At 35.8% G+C, this 23,353-nt stretch overlaps 1 protein-coding gene across 4 annotated transcripts in view; it reads right to left on the bottom strand.

Annotated features, from left to right (window-relative positions):
• Positions 1-7,683: 7,683 nt before the first annotated feature.
• Positions 7,684-23,353, bottom strand: part of PURG (purine rich element binding protein G) — a 30,379-nt gene continuing 14,709 nt past the window's right edge. The window contains exons 2-4 of one of the 4 annotated variants that reach the window (XR_012689903.1): positions 16,813-16,882; positions 13,422-15,172; positions 7,684-11,924 (exon numbers count right to left, since the gene is read on the bottom strand). Coding sequence is in view for 1 of the 4 variants with exons in the window: in XM_075204602.1 (XP_075060703.1) it covers positions 14,180-15,154 (975 nt within the window). In the remaining 3 variants the exon portion in view is untranslated. Of the gene's footprint in view, positions 15,173-16,812; positions 16,883-23,353 lie in introns of all 4 variants that reach the window. The other 3 variants (XR_012689904.1, XR_012689906.1, XM_075204602.1) reach the window with 3 other exon arrangements.

Here is a 23,353-nt window from a genome sequence, read left to right as displayed (position 1 = left end):
GTACATTTTCAATCTACACTAATTTATTATTACATATCAGCACCATGTTTGCTAGCATATACAAGTATCTGGCCTCACCGTGCTCCAAGTCAGTGGCCGTCATGATATGAAATGAAAGTGGAAGGAGTCCCCATGCAGAGAATGGAGGGACAGCAGAGTGCTCCTCAGCATGTAGTCTAAAGGAAATATCTGGACCTTTGAGGCCACTTAGCGTGCTGTATATGTTACTTGGAATGATCCAATACTGGCTCTTACACTAGAATGATTGGAGTGGATTACATATTAAAAGCAGAATTCAGAAATTAAATTCCCACTGCCAAAATAGAACCTGGTGAGTTAGCATTTAAAAGCACCACTATTTTGATTTTTACAAGTATGCAATTAATGTTTTAAATGAAAGTCTCATTCAACTCCCAAAATATTCCTTATTTGAGAAATATAGTAATGATGTACCGTGCAGTATTTCAAATAATTTCTGTTGCTCCCAGTGACATTAAGATTTGCATCACTTACAGTGCATGACATAACTAATAACTTTTCCACAAGCATGCATTAGAAAATGAAGATTTTTTTTTTGTTGAAACAGTTTAACAGGATTACAATCAAGTTTTCTAAATTTATACATGAGGCGTTGTTCTGTCACTCTAAAACAAACAAAAATTTAAGAGGTTTAAATTATTTTGAACACAAGAATAGAATATGCTATAGATGGAATCCCACTCTTCAAACACTAACATATGGCAATGGCAATATCTAAACAAATTAGTCTACAACCAATCCCACAAACTATGACTAGAAATGCAAAAACCACACTTACTTCTAAGGATGCCATATTTATTATCCGGTGTGCCATTCACCTTTTATGAACAAACTTGAGACTTATGTATACAGTATATATAACACATTATACAAGTTCTCCTTGTGAACAGCTTACAAATAACACACTTGCAAATATGAGCCAACACAACTGCTTCTCTAGGACTAGACATGTCAGTATTTGTATAGCTATCATATCACAATTGACATCCTCGACAGTACAGTTGGCAATTAATCAAAGTGTAAAGTAAAAAAATATAGTTTTTTGAGGATGCTGTATAGAAAAGTGAACTGTACCACCTTAATATACGACTACCATAAAAAGCTATAAATCTGAAGGTCACAGTTCTGAAAATCATTCAGAAGTAGCTCACCGTTTGGTATCATGTATCAGTGAAAGCCTGACATCCTCCAAATTAATGACTTTCATCAATAAAATAACTGTTCCATTAGCAGCGGTTTATGCTGCATCGCCATGTTTATTACCTCTTATACATTACACATCAATGGCATGCTCCAGTAAGCAGATGCTGGGATGAGAAAAACAATGTAAATCAGCCTAAGAACACACATTTATAATTTTCAACATGCAAGAATAGATATAGTATACACAGGGTTTTTAAACAAGAAGCCAGATACCAACTGTCATGTTATAGCAGAGTTTATGAAATTAACTTATATTCTTATTGGCTGCTGTGAGCTACAGCACATATTTAAGAACAAACTGTGATGTGTGTACATAACACTTTCAATAAAGTAAATGACCGTGTCAATTAATGGATGACCTTGATGATCCTACTGTAACAATTACCATATTACTTATTCGTAAGGGAAACCCCTACATGTATAAATTCAGTTACCACAATAGTATATGAACCTCTTAAAATTAATTTGGTGTCTGGGAGGAAAAAAAATAAACAAACAAAATAAAAAACATGCCAAAAAAATAAATAAAAATAAAAAGACAGTTTGGGTTATCATGGTAATCTCATACACTACATTGCTCTTTTAGGAGATATTAATATAATCTTTCAATATTTTATTACCATAAACGTTTCAACGAAACTACTAATTAGACAGATTTTTCTTATCTAATTATTAAAGTGTTGATAGTACACCATCATATGATAACCACAAACTATATGAGAGCAATGTTGTTTATCTTGCCTTCAAACTGCTTCACTGTAGTCAGATAAGACTACTCGTTTTTTTTTTAAAAAAGAGGCTTTGCCTTTTAAAGCAGCAATCACACAAAATGTTTTTTTTCCTATAAACAACAAGTTAAGTACCTTTTAACCACACAGTGGATAGTTATTTTTCTGAGCTGTCCTTCTACAAATAATCATCGCCTTTTCAAATTCTCTCTGGGGGGCAGACAAGTATGACTGCCACTGCACACTAGCTCACAGCATGTAATATGAAGGCAAAGGGGAGAGAAGGAGGGGGAGGATTTTTACAGAACAAATAGAGCTTTGATGGGCATTCCAAAGTGTCTCTGCTTAAGAGATAATATCCCATGTAACTGTGATTGCTACTGTAGTCACAGGACACTGTCAAACCCTGCAGAATTATTGTTCATTAATAACAGCTTGCAGAAAAACAATGAAAAATGGTAAATACCAAGCCTGCCAATGAGATGTTAAAAAACAAAAACTCCTTTTATTTTATGGGATTGCTGCTTTAAGTGCATGTTTTCCATGATGCCTTCAGTCATATTATTAAAAAAAAAATTAAAAATAAATACAAAAAAGTAGAGACCATAAAAAGGGTGCACTGTATGCAAATGCCCCGAGCCAAATACAGATTTAGCCTTCCTGTTATGTAGCCTTCTTATAACATGACAGCACCCTGCCTAGTGAGTGTCTACATGGCAGAGGGGCAGAAATAACGGAGCCACCCAAGACTGTGTACAGATCACTGTGTGGCCTGACTTGGATGCATAAGGTGAAAAATGCATTAGAGTTCAAGTAAGAGGTTCTCTGGACCAATGTAAATGCTGCATACACACAGGAATGGCAGCCATTTTGCAGCATCATGCAATAACCAACCTCACAATTCACTAGGAACCAAGTTCAAAAGTAATTTGATAGACTACTTTCTTATATTTATTGGTTCAACCAAAAAAATGGTTGCCTCCAGAAACTGGGCATCCTAGCTTCATATAATGGCCTCAAGGCTATGCTGTAATTATTTAATTTAAAAGCTTATCATGGTATTAGCAGCTACTGGGAGAAACAATCAATATCTTCCTATTGCACATGCACTTCAAATAAAAAAAACAGAACACTACATTATGGTATAGTAGGAAGATAATCTGATTTTTGCCTTTTCTCTTTGGTAGCTAGTGGAAGCCTTTCTCCTTCAATTCTATTCAGTCTGCACTTTGTAATTTCAGTACATTTGCCTGGGATGGCAAGGAAACAAAATAAGTAACAAAACAAAGACTTTATTTTTACTTAGTCCTTTCATTTAAATTGCTATCCCCTACACACTATGTACTGTTGTTTATTCTTTCATATGTTTAAGTGCTACTTTAAATAAGTCATACATTAAGTTTAATAACAAAAAAACCAAAAACAAAATAAAAGGAAAGGAAGGCAAAATGGTGTTACTCCCTCTTACATGCGCACCTGGTAGACAAAGGATCACATGTCCTACAAAATACTTCATTATAAGCAACAAGGTAGTTTCTTATTATATAGCCAGAGGCCCATATTACTTCCCCAGATTTGACACTTTTTCCATAAGCCTATAAAACAAATGCACTTCAATAGGCCCATTTTCTCTATACCCTGCATTTTTCACAAACGTTGTACTGTATTGAAGTTTTGACGTGTATTACTACACTTTACTAGTATAGTAGGTAATTTATTAGCTATGCAAATCACATATATACTAAATTTGCTGTATCAGACCAGGTATAGCTAGTATTTAAAAAAAGATTAAATCAGAATGACAAAATTATAAACTTCTGTATGCCTACATGTACCTAATCTGTACACGTTGTGTTCTATTTACAACTATGGCAATAAATTCATTTTAAGGATAAACATAACTAAAAATGGAAGGTATACACATGTTTAGTTACAACATAAAAAACATAATTGCAGACTAGCAAAGCAATTTACCAATTTGAATTAAAAACAAAACAATATTATTGACATTTGAAATTGGATCCCCCTCTACCAAAAAACAACAAAAAGTAGACACACTGAAATAGAATATCTACCAAAGGGGGCGTCTAAGATACTTTATTAACATGGATGAATCAAATAAGTATTATGAATCTTGTCCACATGATCACCACAATGTAACTGAAAGCACACATGCTCAAAAAAGCAGAGCAGAGGCCTCCAGGACAATAATTAGATATGCATGGCCAGCCCCACCACCCAATATTGCTGTGAAGCCTGGTAATTACACACCTGTATCTCAATGTGGCACTATTCTATAGGAATGTAGTTTAGTTTTATTGCCTTACATCATGAATATCCTCCATTTTGCTTGACCTCTCCCCTCTCTAATAAAAAATTATATATATATATATATATATATATATATATATATATATATATATATATATATATATATATATATATATATATATTTATTTTACACTCCCACACTCTAGAGTGCAGCAAGAAATGAGAAGGAAGGAAGGAGGTTCAGTTACGGTTGTGGACGATAATGCTTCTGCTTTATAGCACCTATACACTTTCCCAACCAAGAGCTACAGCTGTTATTCTGCTACTTTATGTATCAAGTGTTCTAAACATATCTTAGATTGTAAACTCATTTGGACGGTACCTTGTTTCTTATTATTGTTTGCTAATGTGTTTTTTTCTATGATAACCAACCCCCTCAATGTACATACAGCACTGCGTAATATGTTGATGATTTATGAAAGGATAATATTTGTGTATCTATTCTTAACATGAATGTATTGCCACAATTTGCCATAGTCATCTCAACCATTACTTACTTGCCTTTTACTTGATGTAAATAGCTTACCGGCATTACAGCACTAATTAAAATGGTTATTGTGATCTACAACTCTCATAATACCTTCCGCTGGGAGGGGAACAATTCCAGCTTCTGAGGGTCAGGAACATTGAAAGGCCATTGTACAGGGAACATGTGCCCATTATCAGGCCGCTACTGCCGTCTCACATGAAGACCACTTGCTGGGAGCCTATTATAGGAGAGTCTATGAGCTGCTGCAGTCACTTATTTCAGTACATATAAATTAGCCATCGCATTAACATGGATGGTGACCACTGTTGATTACTTTTTAAGTGACTGAATCTGAATAACCAAATTCAGAGTACAACAATGTGAGAGGATTCATTGATTTGTGGTACATTAAATACATATCCTGAGCTTTACGCATTAACAGGTTCCAAGTAGGATTGTTCTCGCATCGACGGTGTGAAAACACTTTTAAAGAAAGATTTTAATGCAATTAAAAGTATTGTTGGTATATTTTTACATATACGCAAACAGTTTATAAGTTTGTCATCCCTATAGTCAGTTATCCCTTAGTGGTTAGAGCTAACAATTTAGTTAAGATATAGCATTGATTATTATATTACTTTACTTGACATTTTGAGTGATCTTATGTATTTAAAGGACCCAAAACGAAATTAATGTGAAATGAAGAAAATGTCTTCTGTTAAAGAAAATCCTGTTTGATTTGTCATTATAAGGAATAGGAAGTAGCATATTGTAAAGGGGGCTGTAAACTGTGGTAACAAGTTTGGTACACGTTTGATTGATTAAATTGAGTTCATTAGGTCAATTGATAAATGAAATCTGGGTAGAATATCATTTCAAATATTGAGGCAAATTAAAAACTCTCTCTTTATCCAAATACAGTTGCAAGCTACTAAAAACAGTTTTGCAAACATAAACCTTTATTTTGCTCTATGTTTTTTCTCCCATCATAAGTCTTCTCCTGGGTGAGCATGTATCTTTGCTCTTCTCCCATAGGTCTTTCCTTCTGTACTCGTTTCCCACGTCAGTGTTCAACAGTACCAGTTTTCATTTACATGTTGATCAATATTTCTAATATGCTACATACATCCAATGAGAGATGACTGACAAGTTGGCTCAGTGTTCAGTTTGGCCACACAAGTAGATGTTTTAATTTAGATCCTTACTGGAAGCAGATTTCAGGCTACACATGCTGTAATATTATTGGCTGTTCTATTTCAGCATCAGGATAACATGACACACACCTACAGTCACTCACACCACAATAAGACCTTTAATGCTTCCATAAGTAAACTAGAACAAGTAGACTAAACCTTTAATATGTTTCACACCAGGCAATGGCCAGGTAAATTGGGATAATTCTGAAAATAAGATTTATATTTGATTAGAAAAACTAATGCATCTATGGCTGCAACAAATCAAATAATTTTAGTCAACTCCAACACAACCCCCCACAGATACTCCTGGAACATACAAATCCTAAAATCAAGCCATCCAAAAATTTAAATAAATCATCTTTACCAGATAACTTAAATAATGGATTCCATGTTTGTGTTTTTAAATTTTACACCAATATATCATAAATGTCATAACTTATTAGGACTAAAAATTGCCATTTTAAATTCATTTTTTTTATATAAAATAGTAGAAAACCCAAAAATTTAAAATCGACACAACCGTTAATTAGTCAATTATATTAATAAAAGGTTCAAAAACATTACTGCAACATTTTAAGCACTCAATTTATACATCCATCTTCAAACTACTTTTATAACTGGAGAAAACTACCATAAGAGTATAAAAATCAAACAAAAAAGAACAAAAACTTACATCTCACAAAATACATTGACTGAATTTATGATTAAGAGTAATGTTTTTTTTAAAAAACCAAATCAAAACCACAACTATTTTGTAACCAAACATAAAATACTAAAATTCAACATCAATGTAATAGTCGAACATCTGTTTGGACAGCCTTGGGGACTGCCAGTGATAGTATATGATTGGCTGCTTTGGGCTATAGCACATGTGCTTTTCTAGCACTATATAAATAAATCCAAAAGTGAGAATGAGAATTTTAGAAATATAAATAAATCTCAACACAACACCATGCTTGGTCCTAAACACTGTGTTAGAGCTTATGTTCTTTACATAAAGGGTATAGTGATTTGAAACCAGCTCTGAAATAAAAGTATTCAGGAGAATAAAGTAAGCATATGACTTTCACTGGGTCATGTAATCTGTGAAATGGGCATTAATTATTTTGGCATCAATTACTTGAGCACCAGTTTGAGCCCATGGAGGTCTTAACCTGCCACTGCTTACTGGCGTTGTACATTCAGCACGGACATTAAGCTAGAAAGGAATTATTTTGCAAAGGCCTTTACCTGTTCAAACTGGTGGCTAGTTGGGCAAAACTATTTCTCATGTAGACACCGTGGCTCTAGTAACATAACTTCACATGGCCAGATAAAATATAATGTGTGACTTTTGATTTGTACAACCTCTTTTTGTAGAAAGGATTTAGAGGTGACTGCTTTAAACTACAACAGTCAAAAAAGATTTGTAAAGCACCACTTTATACTTCACCCCTTAATACAAATATGTGAATACTTCATGCAACTCATAATCCTTTTGTGTTTAGAGATTTTGGCAAGAAAAAAAATCAGATTCAACGCTACTGAAAAGGGGATAATCACCTAATGGTGGCCTAAGAAAAGACTGGCATTACTTTCCTCCAATTTAGAAAGAGGACTGGCTTCTTAATGAAGCTAGCATTCGGCACCATGTTTATGTTCATTCATGCTTTGCATGGAAAGACATCTTTGTTTTTCCATATGGGAGAATGTTTTTTGAAGAACAGACAGCAATGTATTTACTACAAACATGTTTATTAGAATTCACGCATCACATGGGATTTTTTTTAATAATGCATTTCAATATATACAATGATCTTGGTCATCGAATGGATTAAAGCATACAAAGCATGTACAGGACCCTAGTCCCTGAATTCAACGGTTTATCTTAAATCTTACTTTGATTAGTTACATTGTTATCTGGATATTAATATATTATTTTGAAGACTGAACTTTTATAACAAAGAAAATATAAATATATAGCTATGGGACACTTGTTTTGGGAAGCTTAGTATATGTAGTCATATGCCGCTTGTTCTCATTAATAGTCTCTAGCGATTTATTCTAGCCCGGGTTAGACAAATAGTCACAGATTGGACACAGGAGGGATGCAACAAAGGGGGCTTCCTGACCACTGTTATTAGTTTTAGAGGGTTTATATATTTGGCCCATAGGCGTTAATCACTATACATGGATCCGACAGTGCTGTGCGGCTAAATTCAATCTTGAGGATTTGCTTTATTTAATCTATCATATGATCATAGCCTGCACAACCCTGCCTTGTTTCAAATGTGTCATTATTCATTACCACTGACTGTGTCATTGGGAATAGTTTAATACGTAGACACTTGTTTTCGTGTATATTATTTCACCAGAAATAAACATGGAGCTCACAAGAAACAGTGAGGAAGCAGGCATAAAAAGTTATAACAAATCTACAAGTATGAAGATTCCTTAAAAACCTGACAATTTATAGAAGGAAAATGCATCACAAGTTATCAAAGTCTGAAGTCATTTGATGCTATACGTTTATTGTAATCCCACCCATTCCCAACTGTCCGGATGGTATGCCACCTATAGTGTTCCCTGTGGACTTTGCTCTTAGTCTAGCATGGCTAAAAAGGTCCACTTTAATATTAACTTTTCAGTCATTATTAGTTTTTGTTTTTTTAAACAAAACAAGCCTAAATATAAAGTGTCTTTATTCAATTAGTACTTTTCACTGCAATAGGATTACTGAAGTGATTTACTGAAATTCTTTAAAAAAGTGTAAATATTTATTTTTACTTTTGCATTTTACGTTGCATCTCAGTCTACTGGTTCAGTTTAACTGAGACAGGAAGCATGAATTATGCCAATACTAAAAGGAGAGAAAGGTTATATAGTCTACTGCAGAACAACCCATCGCCCAGAGTGCGAGAAAAAAAAAGAATGCATGTATGTATATACACACATATTCTAGATAGTCAAAAGTATGTGGACATTCAACCATCACATGCTTATGTGCTTGTTGAACAGCTCATTCCAAAACCACAGGCATTAAATATGGAGTTGGCCCCACCTTTGCCGCTAGAATAGCCTCCACTCTTCTGGGAAGGCTTTCCATTAAATTTTGGAACATTGATGCAGGGATTCACATCCATTCAGCCACAAGAGCATTAGCGATGTTGGGCACATATGTTGAGCTATAAGTCCTGGCTCTCAGTCAACATTCCAATTTATTCCAAAGATGTTCAATGGGGCCGAGGTAAAGTTCTTCCACACTAAACTCAGGAAACTATTTTTTGAAGGACGTCACTTTGTGCAGGGGTGCATTGTCGTACTGAAAAGGGAGAGGACCTTCCCCAAACTGTTGCCACAAAGTTGGAAGCACACAATTCTAATTCCCCTTCACTGGAACCAAGGGGTCCAGGCCAAACCTGAAAAACAGCCCCAGACCATTATTCCTCCTCCAACAAACTTTACATTTGGCAGTGCGCAGGTAAATAAGAAGAGTACTCCTTGCATTCACCAAACCCAGATGGTGAAGCGTGATTCACCACTCCAGAGAACGTGTTTCCACTGCACAAAGGGTGAAGTACTTTGCTACACTCCAGACAGGCATTACACATGGTGATGCGAGACTTGAGTTCAGCTTCCCTGTCATGGAAGACGAATCCAGGAAGCTACCAACCAAAAGTTCTTGTGCAGACATTACTTCAAGAGGCAGCTTAGTGAGAATTGAAACAAGGGTAGACTATTGGTATGTGCTTGAAAACTCTGCTGTCGGATTCTGTGAACTAGTGTGGCATACCAATTTGGGAGCAGCAGCAGCTCATTCACGGATATTTTCACTTCACTATAATAGCAATTACAGATGCCTTGGGCAGCTCTAGCAGGGCAGAAATTTGACAAACTGACTTTTTGTAAAGGTGGTATCATATGACAGTGGCATGTTGAAAGTTACTGAGCTCTTTCCGTACGCCCCTTACTACTGCTCATTTTTTAATATGTATTTTGCATGGCTGTATGCTCGATTTTATGCACCTGTCAGTAATGATTATAGCTGAAACAGCCAGACACAATAATTAGAAGTGGTGGCCACATACTTTTGGCTATGTAGTGCATGTGTGTGGGTATATATACATAACTTAAACCTGCCTATGTATAATGTACTTCTGACTTGCTGTATTATGTAGTTCCTTAGTTTGCTAATAAAAGCAATCCTATGAGTCCTAACTGGAATGTTAGCACTTTGATGTGTGAGTACTGAAAACTTTTTTGTTTTGGTTTCTTTTGGGAATTTCTGGAGAAAAGAGGAAACTATTAAGAATACAACTTTTTTTTTTTTTTTATGTTAGTAGGTCTTTAAAAGTTTGAAGGGCTAACTGGCACAGGAATTTAAGAATTCTTAGAATTACATAAATAAAATGTCCAGAAATATTGCAGAGGATTTTTGTTGAAATATCCAACATGTCTGGTACAATGTAATACTATGTTTAAGCAAAATACTTTATAATTAGATATAGAAAACCCTATTTAATATATCACACTATGCTACCTAGCGTCATAGAAACGTCACATTATATTTATTTTCTCTCATCTATACGTACTTTATTTTTTGTGTTTTAAAAGCTGTAGTTTAGGAGGAGAGAATACAACACAATTCTTTTTAGTCTATTAATGACCAGATGGAAGCATAACCTGCTTTACTAGAAAGCCCAGTCATCAATGTTCTACACACACGAACATCCAAAAGTATGTAAGCTATAAGGTTCTACAATGACTTGTACATGTAACAAAAACATAAGGATAGTATATCTAAATCTATCCTGTGCTCTACATAAGTGTTAGCTTCAGCACCAAACAATCGTTATAGACTTCAGGAACTAGTCTGGAATTCAAATATATTTGACCATATCATGATCATTATTTATTAAACGCTACATATTTTGTCTATATCATGTAAACTCTGAACTGTAAAAAAAAAAATAAAAAAAAATTGATTTTATTTTTTTCAATTATAAAACTAAAATGATAGACACTGGAAGGGGTGTGTCAGCTTGTTAAGATTTTTTGTCTCGAGATATAACAACCACTATTAAATCAAAGTGGAATTCTAAACAGTGACTAAAAGTGCTTCAAAAAGCAGAGTTCCTTTCCAAGGTGCTCTAGTACTATTGTAGCAGTACCAGTCAGTTACATAATTGTTCTTTACCATATTATTGGTTTCCATAAACATGCCAAAAATATCCCACATAATTAGGCTATTTAAATTGACCCTGCACTGCACCTTTCTTCAACGCACAATTACATTCTTGTTAGGCTTTGATATATATTTTTATGATGTACTGTATATATGAACAGTACCGGTACGATAGGGTCACCAAAACTCCAAAAACTGCAAAGGAAGCCAACAGTAAATACGTAAAATCCCAATGGAAACAAAATAAAGGTTAGCAATATACTGGATGTATTATAGAACAAGTGTATTAAAACTTTAGCAATCTATGGTAAAGAAATGGTCACTGGTGTAAGTTCTATTCATATCATAGAAGTATAACCGATTGATATTTACCTAAACCCAATACTGAAATGAGTGGTAACTAAATGTATGGATGACAGCCTGATAACATATGGCAGCAGCAGCAGCCCAATCCAATCCTACAACACTGAAGGGTGCTCTTACATTTTATCAGTTTCTCCCTAACTGACATAATTACATATGCAGAGAAGCATTAGATCACATTACGAGATTTGAGCACCAGCATAAAGTTTTCATGCAGCCTAAACAGTAATGTAACCTATTCCTGGAGCTGGTGAGAAGTTATGGCAACACAAACACAGTCTTATCAGCTATCTAGACTGTGAATGCAATATGCTGACTCTGGACGAAGAATAAGAAGCCAGAAGACAAGAAGTGCCGCATGTCACCCTGGGCTCCTGCGCCCTGCCACTGATTTGAAACTTTTTTTGTATCCAAAACTTTCATTGTTCCTGCTGGAAAATAAACATTTTGACAATATAAAGGCTAAACAACATCCTTATATACACTAACAAGAACCTTACAAATTGAAATTATAGTTCTGGAAATCTCTGGAATCCTATAAACCTGGAACCTATCGTTCTAAATCATGGTGGAACAATATTGATACATAATAGTCTCCTTAATGTGTTAGTAACACAATATAGTATTTTTAATCTGATTTAGTTTTGGTTAACATTGCATTTAGATGTAACACTTCCACTAATGCATAGCAACTAGACACTTTGCCTCAGTTGCACTAAACAGATAAAAGTCATTTGCTGATTGGTTGCTGTAATTCTTGCACTTAAATGTAACAACCCTAATTACTGTAAATTAGTATAAGTTTAAAAAAAAACAAAAAAAAAACCCACAATAAAAAAAAATGTATTAATATACACTAGTGGTCGAAGTGAACATTTAGAAGTGGCGGTATGAAAAATGTAATGGGAATGTAAGTGAATGGAATTTGATAGTTTTACAATGAAGGCGATAGGAGAAATAGCAGTATGGCATAGCACATATACACCACTTCGACCACTAATCTACACAAAAATATGAAAGTTATTTCAGAATTAAATAATAAATACAGAAGCTAACACGCATATTGAGACGGATACTGTGATAAAGTGTTTGTGTGCTTTGGTGCAGAAAAAAATCCAAATATTATTTTTGTCATTCAACTGGAAAGCTACTGTACACGAAAAATAATGAAAATGCTAATGTGTGATGGATGGAGGCATTATGGTTACCTTACATGTGGAATATATATGGTCCAAATGATCTGTTACATTCATACACCCAGTTAGCTGTGTGAACATGTTCTCCGTTACTACAGGCACTGTGATTAGCAGCAACAGTGTTTAGTGATACTTACTGTATACCCCACTTATAATCTTTACTAAAAAGGTAACTCTGTAGGTATGCTTAACATGCATAACTATGATATACATACAATTTTCAATTAACTAAACACTAATGGTGTATATATATATAATTATAGATATATATGTATTTTTTTCTTTAAATAAAAATAAAACTTTTCAGTGTTTGTACACCGAACATACAAATTCAGCAACCCTTGTGCAAAACAATACGCAAGTAAGGGCAGATTTGGTATGGTTCAATTGTCCATTGTTATGAATGAGAACCCTATGCCACTATTCAGGTGGAACAAAGGTTTTTTCAAGCATCCACACTTTCTTTGCCAGGAGATGCTGCATAAACACTGCAATCAAACAACAACTAACCAAAGGAATATTTGAACATTCACTGATAGCTGTTTCATTATAACCCAACACACACCCACACACAGGAGGAAAAAAAACCAAAAAGATAAGTTGACATACAGTATAAATAAGCAATCATTGTACAACAGGCCTATACATAGGTGCATCATGATCTATATATTTATATATAAAACAGCCATGATGGGAGAAGTATTGTTTAAAGGCATAATTGTACACTCTTACCTCTGAAAATTGCTACTGTCTGGACATACTTGTTCATCCCAATTTTGTTATGGTGCAGCTATCCTGTTGACACGAACATTTTTGTTGTTTTTAAATCAAGAGATAGAAATTCCTTGGCTGTAAACAGTGTAAACAGTTAACACACACTGTCAGCTATCTTTCTTCTTCACTACTGCTGGATCCTACATCCAACAAACATTCCAGACTAACAGAGTTTTGCAAACATGTAAATGCATTTCCTATACATTCACAGTAATAAATGCCCTGTAAGAAACCTTGGCAGAGCTTTTCTTATCAACCCAAAGAAAGGAAAAAAAAACAAAACCCCCCCCCCAAAAACCAAAAGAAAAAAAAAAAAACCCAACCCAAAACGAATTTAGATAATATTTCTTATCTGTAGAATTTATCTATACATCTATACAAGTAGAAATATAGATATATGTAATTAGCTTTGATAGTGCAATTCAATACATCTAAAGTATTTAAATGTTGAACTTTGTGCTGATCAAAAACATACTTCCATAGTCTTGAAATTACTGAAGCAGCTGTCGAGGGAGGCTGGTACGCTCGAGTATTTGTGTTGTAGATTAAATGTGGATTACCAGACCAAGTATTATTTTTGTCCAATGGTTCTCTGCTAAAAACAAAAAAAGGAATGAACAAAAATGAAAAATAGGAAAATTCTTCTAAAAGACTACAGAATTTGTCTCCAATAAAAAGACTTCAACAATTTTGTAGGTGTTCAAGTGGCATTTGTTCTATTCTGGACATTCTTGCTCTTCACTACTGTCCACACGAACATCTATTCTTTTTTCTTTATGGCTGTTGTACATTTTTCTCATTTCTTCTTCATATTTGATAAAATTGTCCCCAAACCTTGTCCATACTTTGTAAGGGACTGTTATAGTATTGCGGTAGGGTGGCCTAACCTCACTTACTCTCAAGAATATGCCATAGCGGTTCGAACCCACATCAAAGTAGAACCTCTTGTTGTCCACCCGGAAAGATGTCCCTTCTGGAAGCTCGGGAGGTTCATCTCCGCCACCTCTTCGTTCTTCAATGTCTCCTTCACCATAATCTTCAATAAGCTGAACCAATGCATCTCTAAATTCAATCATACCTTGCGCTGGCAGAACTATAGTCTGCTCTTGACCCAAACTCTGGCCAAAATAGCCAATCATTCCAGGGCCTCTGGTCATCGTTTGCCTAATTCTTAAAAAACGTCCCCGTTGGTTCTCTTTAAGATCTAGGTAATATTTCCTATTGTCTCGCTCAATGTATTCAGTCTTCAAAACACTGTGTGTGGCAGGCTCTTCGGATCCCGCGGAACCAGATGGTGAGGCTGGATGTGGTCTCCTTCTTGAATCATGCTCTTTTTCACTTCCATGTTCGCTTCTTTGAGAATGAATGCTTCGAAGACCCAGATGGGCATAATGCTCAATGAAATCTCCTAAACAATCCTTTAATTCAGCAGCAACAGACAAAGATAAAGTCAACTTGCTCTTTCTGATGTTATCCTGTCGCCCTCTACCAATCCAAACTTCTGCAATTTTCAAGAAACGACCTCGAGCGCTTTGTTTGACATCCAAGTAAAATCTCTTTTTCTGAATGTCCACTCTCTTTGATGCTAACTCCTGTATCTCTAAATTCTGTGAGGAGGGGTAGCTGTACTGTTGGGGGTAAATGTTCCTACTTATGCCTGCACCTTCCCTTTGGCCTCTTCCCCGATCCATATTTATTCTCTCAGTATACTGGAAGAAGTAATAAAAGCAATGTATATTAGAACTGAAAAGATAGCAAATTAATTATGACAATGCTTAAATATCTATTGAATTATGGCTTGAAACTAGAAACTGGCATTACAGTGCAAATCTTTTTTTTCTTATACACAACGTGTACAATGTCGTAACGATTATGTATTTGATGTGAACTGGGCTGAAGACATATATGGTATGTCTTTTAAAGTATATTACCCCTCACCCCCAGTAACTAGGTGAGCAAAAATGTGTTCAAAGAAGGCATTTGGCAAATTTTATTTTTAAACAGCATTTATTTGTAGTACTGGGACCTGTGGTGAACTACAGGTCCAAGCACTACAAGCCAGCATACCCAATGCATTTTGTGGGATTTCAGCTTCATGCTGAATGGGATAGGATTGATTGTCATTATGATACCAAGGGCTTGATTTACTAAAGGGCAGGTTGGTAAAACCGCCAGTTTTTGGGGATTTTTTCGGTGGTTTCAAAACCACCGGATTTACTGAAGCCCAAACCGCCATTAAAATGGCCAGAATTGACATTTAACAAATTCCCCACTTTAAAAATTGCCATCCCGATTTTAAAAATGATTTACATATAAACCGCTGGATTTACTAAGCTGGGGTTTGCAAAACCTCCGCAAAACTGTCATCCAAACGGCCAAAATAAAAACAGGTTGTTGCGAGTGGCGAGATTGCTCAAACTGCATGCTGTTTGAACAATTTTGCCATTGAGAACCTAAGAGAAAACATCATTGACATTTAAATTAATTTAAACAATCATTATTTATTAATGGTCAAAATTAGTTTAATATTAACTAATGGTGGAAATTTTTCTTAAGGGAACTCTATTATATCATATTATGGGGGAAATGTGAATATATATTATTAACTAATTGTTAATGCTGGATATAATTATTTATGTTGCACAATTTGTCATTACATAGTGCCTAAATAATATAATAATTAAATAATTTTGTCCCCTTCATAGAGTGAAAAAATATTTCCCCCATCAGTTACTATTAAATCCATTTTACCCCTCAATCAATAAATAAATAATGATTGCCCAAAAAATTTAAATGTCAATGGTGCTTTCTCTTATGTTCTGAAATAGCTCAAATAGCACGTTTGAGCTATCAAATCAATTAGAAGCAGGTATTAAAACTATCCTGTCTTTTAGATGGCGGTTTTAACCAAACCGCTGGGGGTTTAGCTTTTTCAATCAGTCACACATCGCCATCCATTTTAAATCCCAGCCTCAAAAATCCTATAGTAACTGCGGCGGTCTGGGCCACTAAACTGACAGTGGTGTGTGGCGGTTTAAAACCGCCACCAAACGCAATTCTTCGTAAATCTAGCCTCAAGGGTGTTTCCCTGCTATAGTTGCACCAGCCCTGTCTGTCATAGCCTAGAAGGATGATAAAGAAAAATGAAATCCACTATTAGAACTTCAGCTCTTACTAAAGTCCTAAATCCTGGCACAGATATATTAATACATATGAATTTGGATTAGACACATTTACATTTTCTTTGTTATAAATAAATACAAAGCACAGAGAATTTGTAGGAATTAGTAGAAAATTTGCATGGATTTTTTTGTGTTCGTAAGGCTGAATAAGTCAATGATTTACTCACCTGTGCTCAAGCAGGGATGTCATCAAGTTTAGGATCCCTCAGTACCTCCTCAGAACCGGAGTTGCTGATCCTGTAAATAAAAATAACCTTTTTATTTTACAGCATAATGAGTTCAACTCTTGAAAACTGTGAAAAATATGTATAATAATTTCAAAGAATTTTGTGCTTGCCCCACACTTGCTTGATTCTGTATTGTAGCATTTAAAAGTAATGGAAACTACAAAGAACGCCACACAAAACTTTAAAGTTTTCGAAAGAGTTCTGCTTCACATTGGAGCAGAGAAGAGCTTACCTGGCGGAGTTTCCAACACAGGTAAATTGAACTTTTCATTTAACCCATTATTTCTGAAATCCACAATTTTTAATTGAGTTCTAACGGATTTCTTTCGAAACTCCCTCTCCGAGTCTACTGCACTAAGTTAACTTTCTTAGGCGAACATTAATATGGGTGTTCAGTGCAGAGACGAATACTACAAACATGTATCTCAAAACAAATGCAATAGCACTGCTCAATTTTACAACACTATGGGGGGTATTCAATTGTTCCGAAATCCCGCCGTGCAAAAACTACTACCGTTATTTCGGTAAAAATGAAAACTGAAATCCACTATTAGAACTTCAGCTCTTACTAAAGTCCTAAATCCTGGCACAGATATAGTAATACATATGAATTTGGATTAGACACATTTACATTTTCTTTGTTATAAATAAATACGAAGCACAGAGAATTTGTAGGAATTAGTAGAAAATTTGCATGGATTTTAGTAGTTAGCTGGATTTCAGCTCGCGGCTGAAATCCAGCGAGAAAATTACCGTACTAACGTTTTTTCCCACGCACTATTACCGTAATAACGGTAAGTGCGCGGACCGCTAAATTTTTGGCGTTTCCGACGACAATTGAATACCCCCCTATGTGCCAACAAATCACACTGGTATCTTTCTAACAGGGGATAGAAAAAAAATAAAAAAATAAAAATAAATGGTACGCATTTATAATCCATTCATAATAACCCATGGCAACCAGGGACTCTAGGTTACAGAGGAAGAAATAAAAAGATGTGTAAGAATTAAAAAACAAACACCCAAATATAGGTATTTTTTTTTAGATATCCACAATAAATGCTACCTCTTAGCGGATGCCTTCCTTTAACCCCATTCATGACCGTGGCTGTTCTATACCTTTGTGAGCAGACATTTTACAGTTACACTCGGTCTGATAAACAAACTCTGCTAATTTATTATATTGATAACACAGTGCAATATGGATTACACAAGAAAAAAACCCCCAAAACAATCCCCCTTCCAAAAAGGCAAATTATTCCGTAATTCATTGTTACATTGATCCATTTTGTGCAATCCCAAAAAGCTACCTCAATACTAATGTACTAGTTTTTCACAGTATATGGTCAAATTATCCATGTAGGACACATTTGTAAATTTTAGGGCCTGGTAACAAACAAACAAAAAAGGGATTCTTTTTTTTATTCTATTTTATTTGTTATCCGTTTCCATACATTTATCTACAGGTAAAGGCGACCAAAATGTCAATATATATATAAATCAATGGTCAGGTAGGGAGATTTCCCCTGCAGCTCTTTGAATCTCCCTTCACTCAGGAAAATCCCTGATGTGGCATATAGTCTTTTGTCAATGGAAGTGCAGACTTTTATATTGAGCAGCGTAATTTTGGATCCCATGTACTGTAATATCGCTTTTATACTGCCGCCCCGGCAATATCCCGGGTTTTTCAAGCCACGTTTTTGCCGGGGCTCGGAGCGTCCCAGCTCAGAAACACCATTCATACTGCACCTCGGACCCGGGAATTTCCCGGGTTGACCCCATTCATACTGCACAAGTCTGTGCCCTGGCAATTTGTGGGAGTCATCACCAGAGCAGTTTTCATTGGCTGAAAAATGGTGATGTCATTGAAAGGTGACTTTTTTTTTCTTCCACGGGCTCCCACCGATGACATCATCCTCCAGAGACAGGCACACAGCCAATCAGCTTGTTTTCTGTGCAACCCGGGTTGAAAAACCCGGGTTGCACCATTTATAGTGCAGGCAACCCGGGTCCGACCCGGGAATTACCCATCGATAAATCCCGGCTTGAAGACCCGGGTTTTTTGACTTGTACCATTCATACTGCACCAAGACCCGGGTCGTTTGAGCTCGCCCCGGAAAAAACCCGGGATTTTGGTGCAGTATGAATGGGGTATAATTGGGTTGTCCAGGTACTGTAAGCAACTGCTTCTGGCCAAATCCCTGCAACCTCTTTGACAGCTAAGTTCTGGTTATAGGGCTTGAGTCATCTCAGCTCAAAGCCAGCTATCAGCATATATGTCCAGGTGGCAGATAGGAACCAGTTTAAAAAAAAAAAAAAAAAAAAAAGTGTCAACTGTATTTTCATTTTATTTTTTAAAAAATAATTATTAAATACGTTACTTTTTGTTTTTCTCTAGCTTAGCATCCATGGATCCATGGATTTCCATTAATGATATGGTGTAGTTCATTTTCTTTGAGGCTAGTTCACGTTTACATTTGTTAAAACTCATTCCAAAATACTGCAATAAGCATTTGCAAATGTTTTTTTTCAAGAATCCAGAATGCTATTATCTTTGTTTTGAGCCTATTCCACGGCAAAGGGAACATACATTTAGCTGAGCACTTTGTTTTCTTTCTGCCCAGGAACTCTTGAAAATGCAGTCAGTTTACAATCATAAGTCTACCGCAAAGTATGACAACCTTTGTAATTCTGTTGTTCACATACACAGGTCAGGTTGCTAAGTGATCAAGCTGATCAAATTAGTTACATTTTGAAAATGCATGAAAAAGCTTAGCTGTAGTCTCTCCCTACACTGCTTCAGTGTCTCCAAGGATATGTTTTGGGAGATACACAGTCATCTGTTATGTACGTAAAATGCTGAGATGTTGCAAAGGATTATGCCTTGCTTGCCAAGAGTATCAAATACATTTATCTATGCAATCGGTTTATTAAATGTACGATAGAAGCAAATGCAAACATCAATATTTGTGCTGCTAATTAAAAAGGAGGGTATAATAGGGAATTTAGATTGCAAGTCCAGTGGGCAGGGGACTGATTTGATGGATTACATATATTCTGTACAGCACTACACATTTTGATTAACACTATATAATATTATTAATAATTTAACCATCAACATCTTGAGCTTCCCAAAGGATCTGTCCTAATCCAGCAAGTGGATGATTTACTTCTCACTTCACCCAAAGAGACATGTAAAATTGATCATCTGTACTGGCTTATACACCTTGCTCTAAACATCAGCGTAGGCATCTTTGCTAAGACAGGATTCAGGAAATCCGCAAAATGGCCGAATGCATAGCCTATAACAGTAATAAGCAACCCGAAACATTTTGAGGGATGCATTATATGGCTCTCTAACCTACAAAAGGACCACACATTACCCTTAATCTCAGTAGTAAGTTAAAACAATATATTTAATCAAAGAAATAAAAAGTAGTAATATATCAGCAGACATTTTAAACAAGTGTTACAAGCTATAGCAAACGAAACTAAACGTAAAGCAGGAAGGAGCTGGAGTTGAAGGTTCAGAGGGCCGCCTGCTGTCTTATCACAGGCCTATAGCCTTAATGAGCAAGAGATTCACCACTAACAGAAAGACTAGACTAAGCCCTTAGGACAGTGGTTCCCAAAGTGTGCCCCACGGCTCCCTGGGGTGCCGTGGCAAGGACAAAAAATAAAATAAAAAAATAAATACTTATAATTCTGGCGGCGCCCAGGACCCAGCATCCTCCACCGTTCCCTTCTAACTGAATGTCGGACATGACATCATCATGCCCGACATTTTCAGTGAGGAGATGGAAGAAAGAAGACAGGTGGCCAAGTAATGTAAGTAAAGGAACGTAGGGGAAATAGTGATAGAAAACAGCGATGGAGGGTGCAGTGTAATATTAAAGGGGCAGTGTGAGCGTGAAGAGGCACAATGTAATGGTAAAGGGGCAGTGTGAGCGTGAAGAGGCACAGGGCTAGATTTACTAAGCTGCGGGTTTGAAAAAGTGGGGATGTTGCCTATAGCAACCAATCAGATTCTAGCTTTCATTTATTTAGTACTTTCTACAAAATGACAGCTAGAATCTGATTGGTTGCTATAGGCAACATCCCCACTTTTTCAAACCCGCAGCTTAATAAATCTAACCCACAGTGTAATGGTAAAGGGGCACAGTGTGAGCATAAAGGGCACAGTGTAATGGTGAAGGGGCACAGTGTGAGTGAGCATAAAGGGCACAGTGTAATGGTGAAGGGGCACAGTGTGAGCATAAAGGGCACAGTGTAATGGTGAAGGGGCACAGTGTGAGTGAGCATAAAGGGCACAGTGTAATGGTGAAGGGGCACAGTGTGACGATTTTTATACATGTTGTTTGATCTTATTCCTCTTAATGAGTGCTGTAAATTGTTCTGAGAGAAATAGGATTGAAAAAAAAATATATAAAAATATTCTTTTCCTTGGATTAATGTGTATTTTTTTTTGTAAACAACTTAAGAATTTGTCCAGAGTTAAAAAAAAACTTATTACGTTATTTTGACCCAACTACATATAAAATGGGACTGCTCAAAAATTATTTTGGAAGGGTGTCTTGAAAAAAAAATTATGGAGACCCTAAGAGTTCCACAAACTGAAAAAGTTTGGGAACCACTGCCTTGATGACCTATTAGATTATATAATCTCTGCCAGTAGCCTGTCTGCTTTTATCAGCAACTAACATTCAAAATTATTGTGAGGCACTAATCAATTGTGAAGTCATTCCATTTTACCAGCCCTGTTACTCAACTGAGCTTAGGAAACCTTCCCTTGAGCAAACGGTGGGCTTGATTACATGAAGTGTGTCTATGTACACAACAGTTAGGTGCCAGGGACATTGTAGTAATGTTGCAGAAATTGTCTTGTTAGGAATGTGGGAAATTGCTGTGTTTTAATGTTATATATTTAAGATTGCAATAAAATATAATTAATTTCAGGAGGTATACATACTGCTGTGCATTTTTACTACGTGTTTTTGAAAATCTATAATTGTGGTTGCAAGCAAAGTTCAGTTTCAAATTCTTTACTCCATATATATTTATCCAAATAATATGCTGTATATTCATAAATTTGCATCCAATTGGTTAGTAAAGTAGTTAAATATGCATTGCAAAAAATTAAATATCTCATACATTTGCAATTATAAGGCGTAAATATATTAATATGTATTCAAAGTTAGTGTGTATAATCACACGATGAACTACAGACGTTCCAAAGTGACGACTGTCGTTTCATTTGGATGGCCGCACCGTTAAATAACCTCATTCCAATCACGTAGTGTGTATGCACTCATGATCACAATCTCCATATAGAGTTTACAGTCATTATCTTTTCAGCCAATGCCAGCAATGAACATGCCCTGGTGACTAAAATGTAGAGATGGAATAATTAGTTTGTTTGTTCTGAGACTAAACATTTTGTTAGAGTCACAGAAGCTAACAAAATTCATTTTTTGGACATTTCCTAGTCAGCTGAATCAACACTTAGTTGGACAAAATACTTATGGTTTAGGTGCAAATAGTTTCACGAGCCAGCCACTGCTAGCATAATAAATGTGTCACTAATAAAAAAAAAAAAAAAAGTGTGCGTTATATATATATATATATATATATTATTAATTACACACACATTGATTATTATACCTATGTAAGCGTTATAGATTCCAGCTCCTGTGTGAGGCTGTCCTATGGACTTATGCTATCCAATTTGCGCATTTTTCATGTGTGGTACTATATGAATGTATGCGATAATTAACATGCAGGCTTGTGTAATAAATGTATGTATTTTAAATGAGCTGGTTTCTAAAAGTTCCTATTCTGCTATAGCTGGTTCTAGTTCATATTTTTATCAAGTATAGTTTGCAGATCAGCGCTGATTTAAGTATTGTGTTTTATATGCAAGCTTTAGTGTTACAAATGATTGCCTATGAGACTGTTACTGTACATACCCCTGCTGAATTTTTTCTCCCAACATTCCTGGCTACAACGCCATATGTGAAACGTTGTGCTGATAGCTAAATTTGCAGTCTAACATCCCTGATGTTAAAATTATTTTAAGGTTCCATTTCTGATAGTCATTTTTTTTCCCATACAAAAAAACAATACAAAAACAAACGAAACAAAAACACAGAAAGACAGACCTTAATAAATTAGAAATGCTTAGGCTCAGTTCCCTGAGAACCGAACACACCTGAACTTAGCAGATCCGAGTACCGAGCCGTCTCGGCATTTTCGCGCGATTTCAGAATGGAAAACTAGGCAAACCGTCATTGTTACATCTTGGGAGTTTTGGATGCTATAAGTACTGCCCTCCATGGCGATCTAGCGCCATTTCACAGAGGGGCACAGAAGGGGTAGCACTGTCTGTAGAGCAGTTGGGCAGCTTCATAGGTAGAATAGAAAGAGGATGGGGTAGCAGTGTTCTTCAAAGTCTACAGTGACATTCAGGAGCGCTCCATTGCTA

The sequence above is a fragment of the Mixophyes fleayi genome, chromosome 1 (assembly GCF_038048845.1).
Source record: "Mixophyes fleayi isolate aMixFle1 chromosome 1, aMixFle1.hap1, whole genome shotgun sequence".
In the NCBI taxonomy this organism is placed as follows: Eukaryota; Metazoa; Chordata; class Amphibia; order Anura; family Limnodynastidae; genus Mixophyes; species Mixophyes fleayi.
The sequence above is the reverse complement of the archived record's forward strand: the minus strand, read 5'-3'. Positions and strand labels throughout refer to the sequence as shown.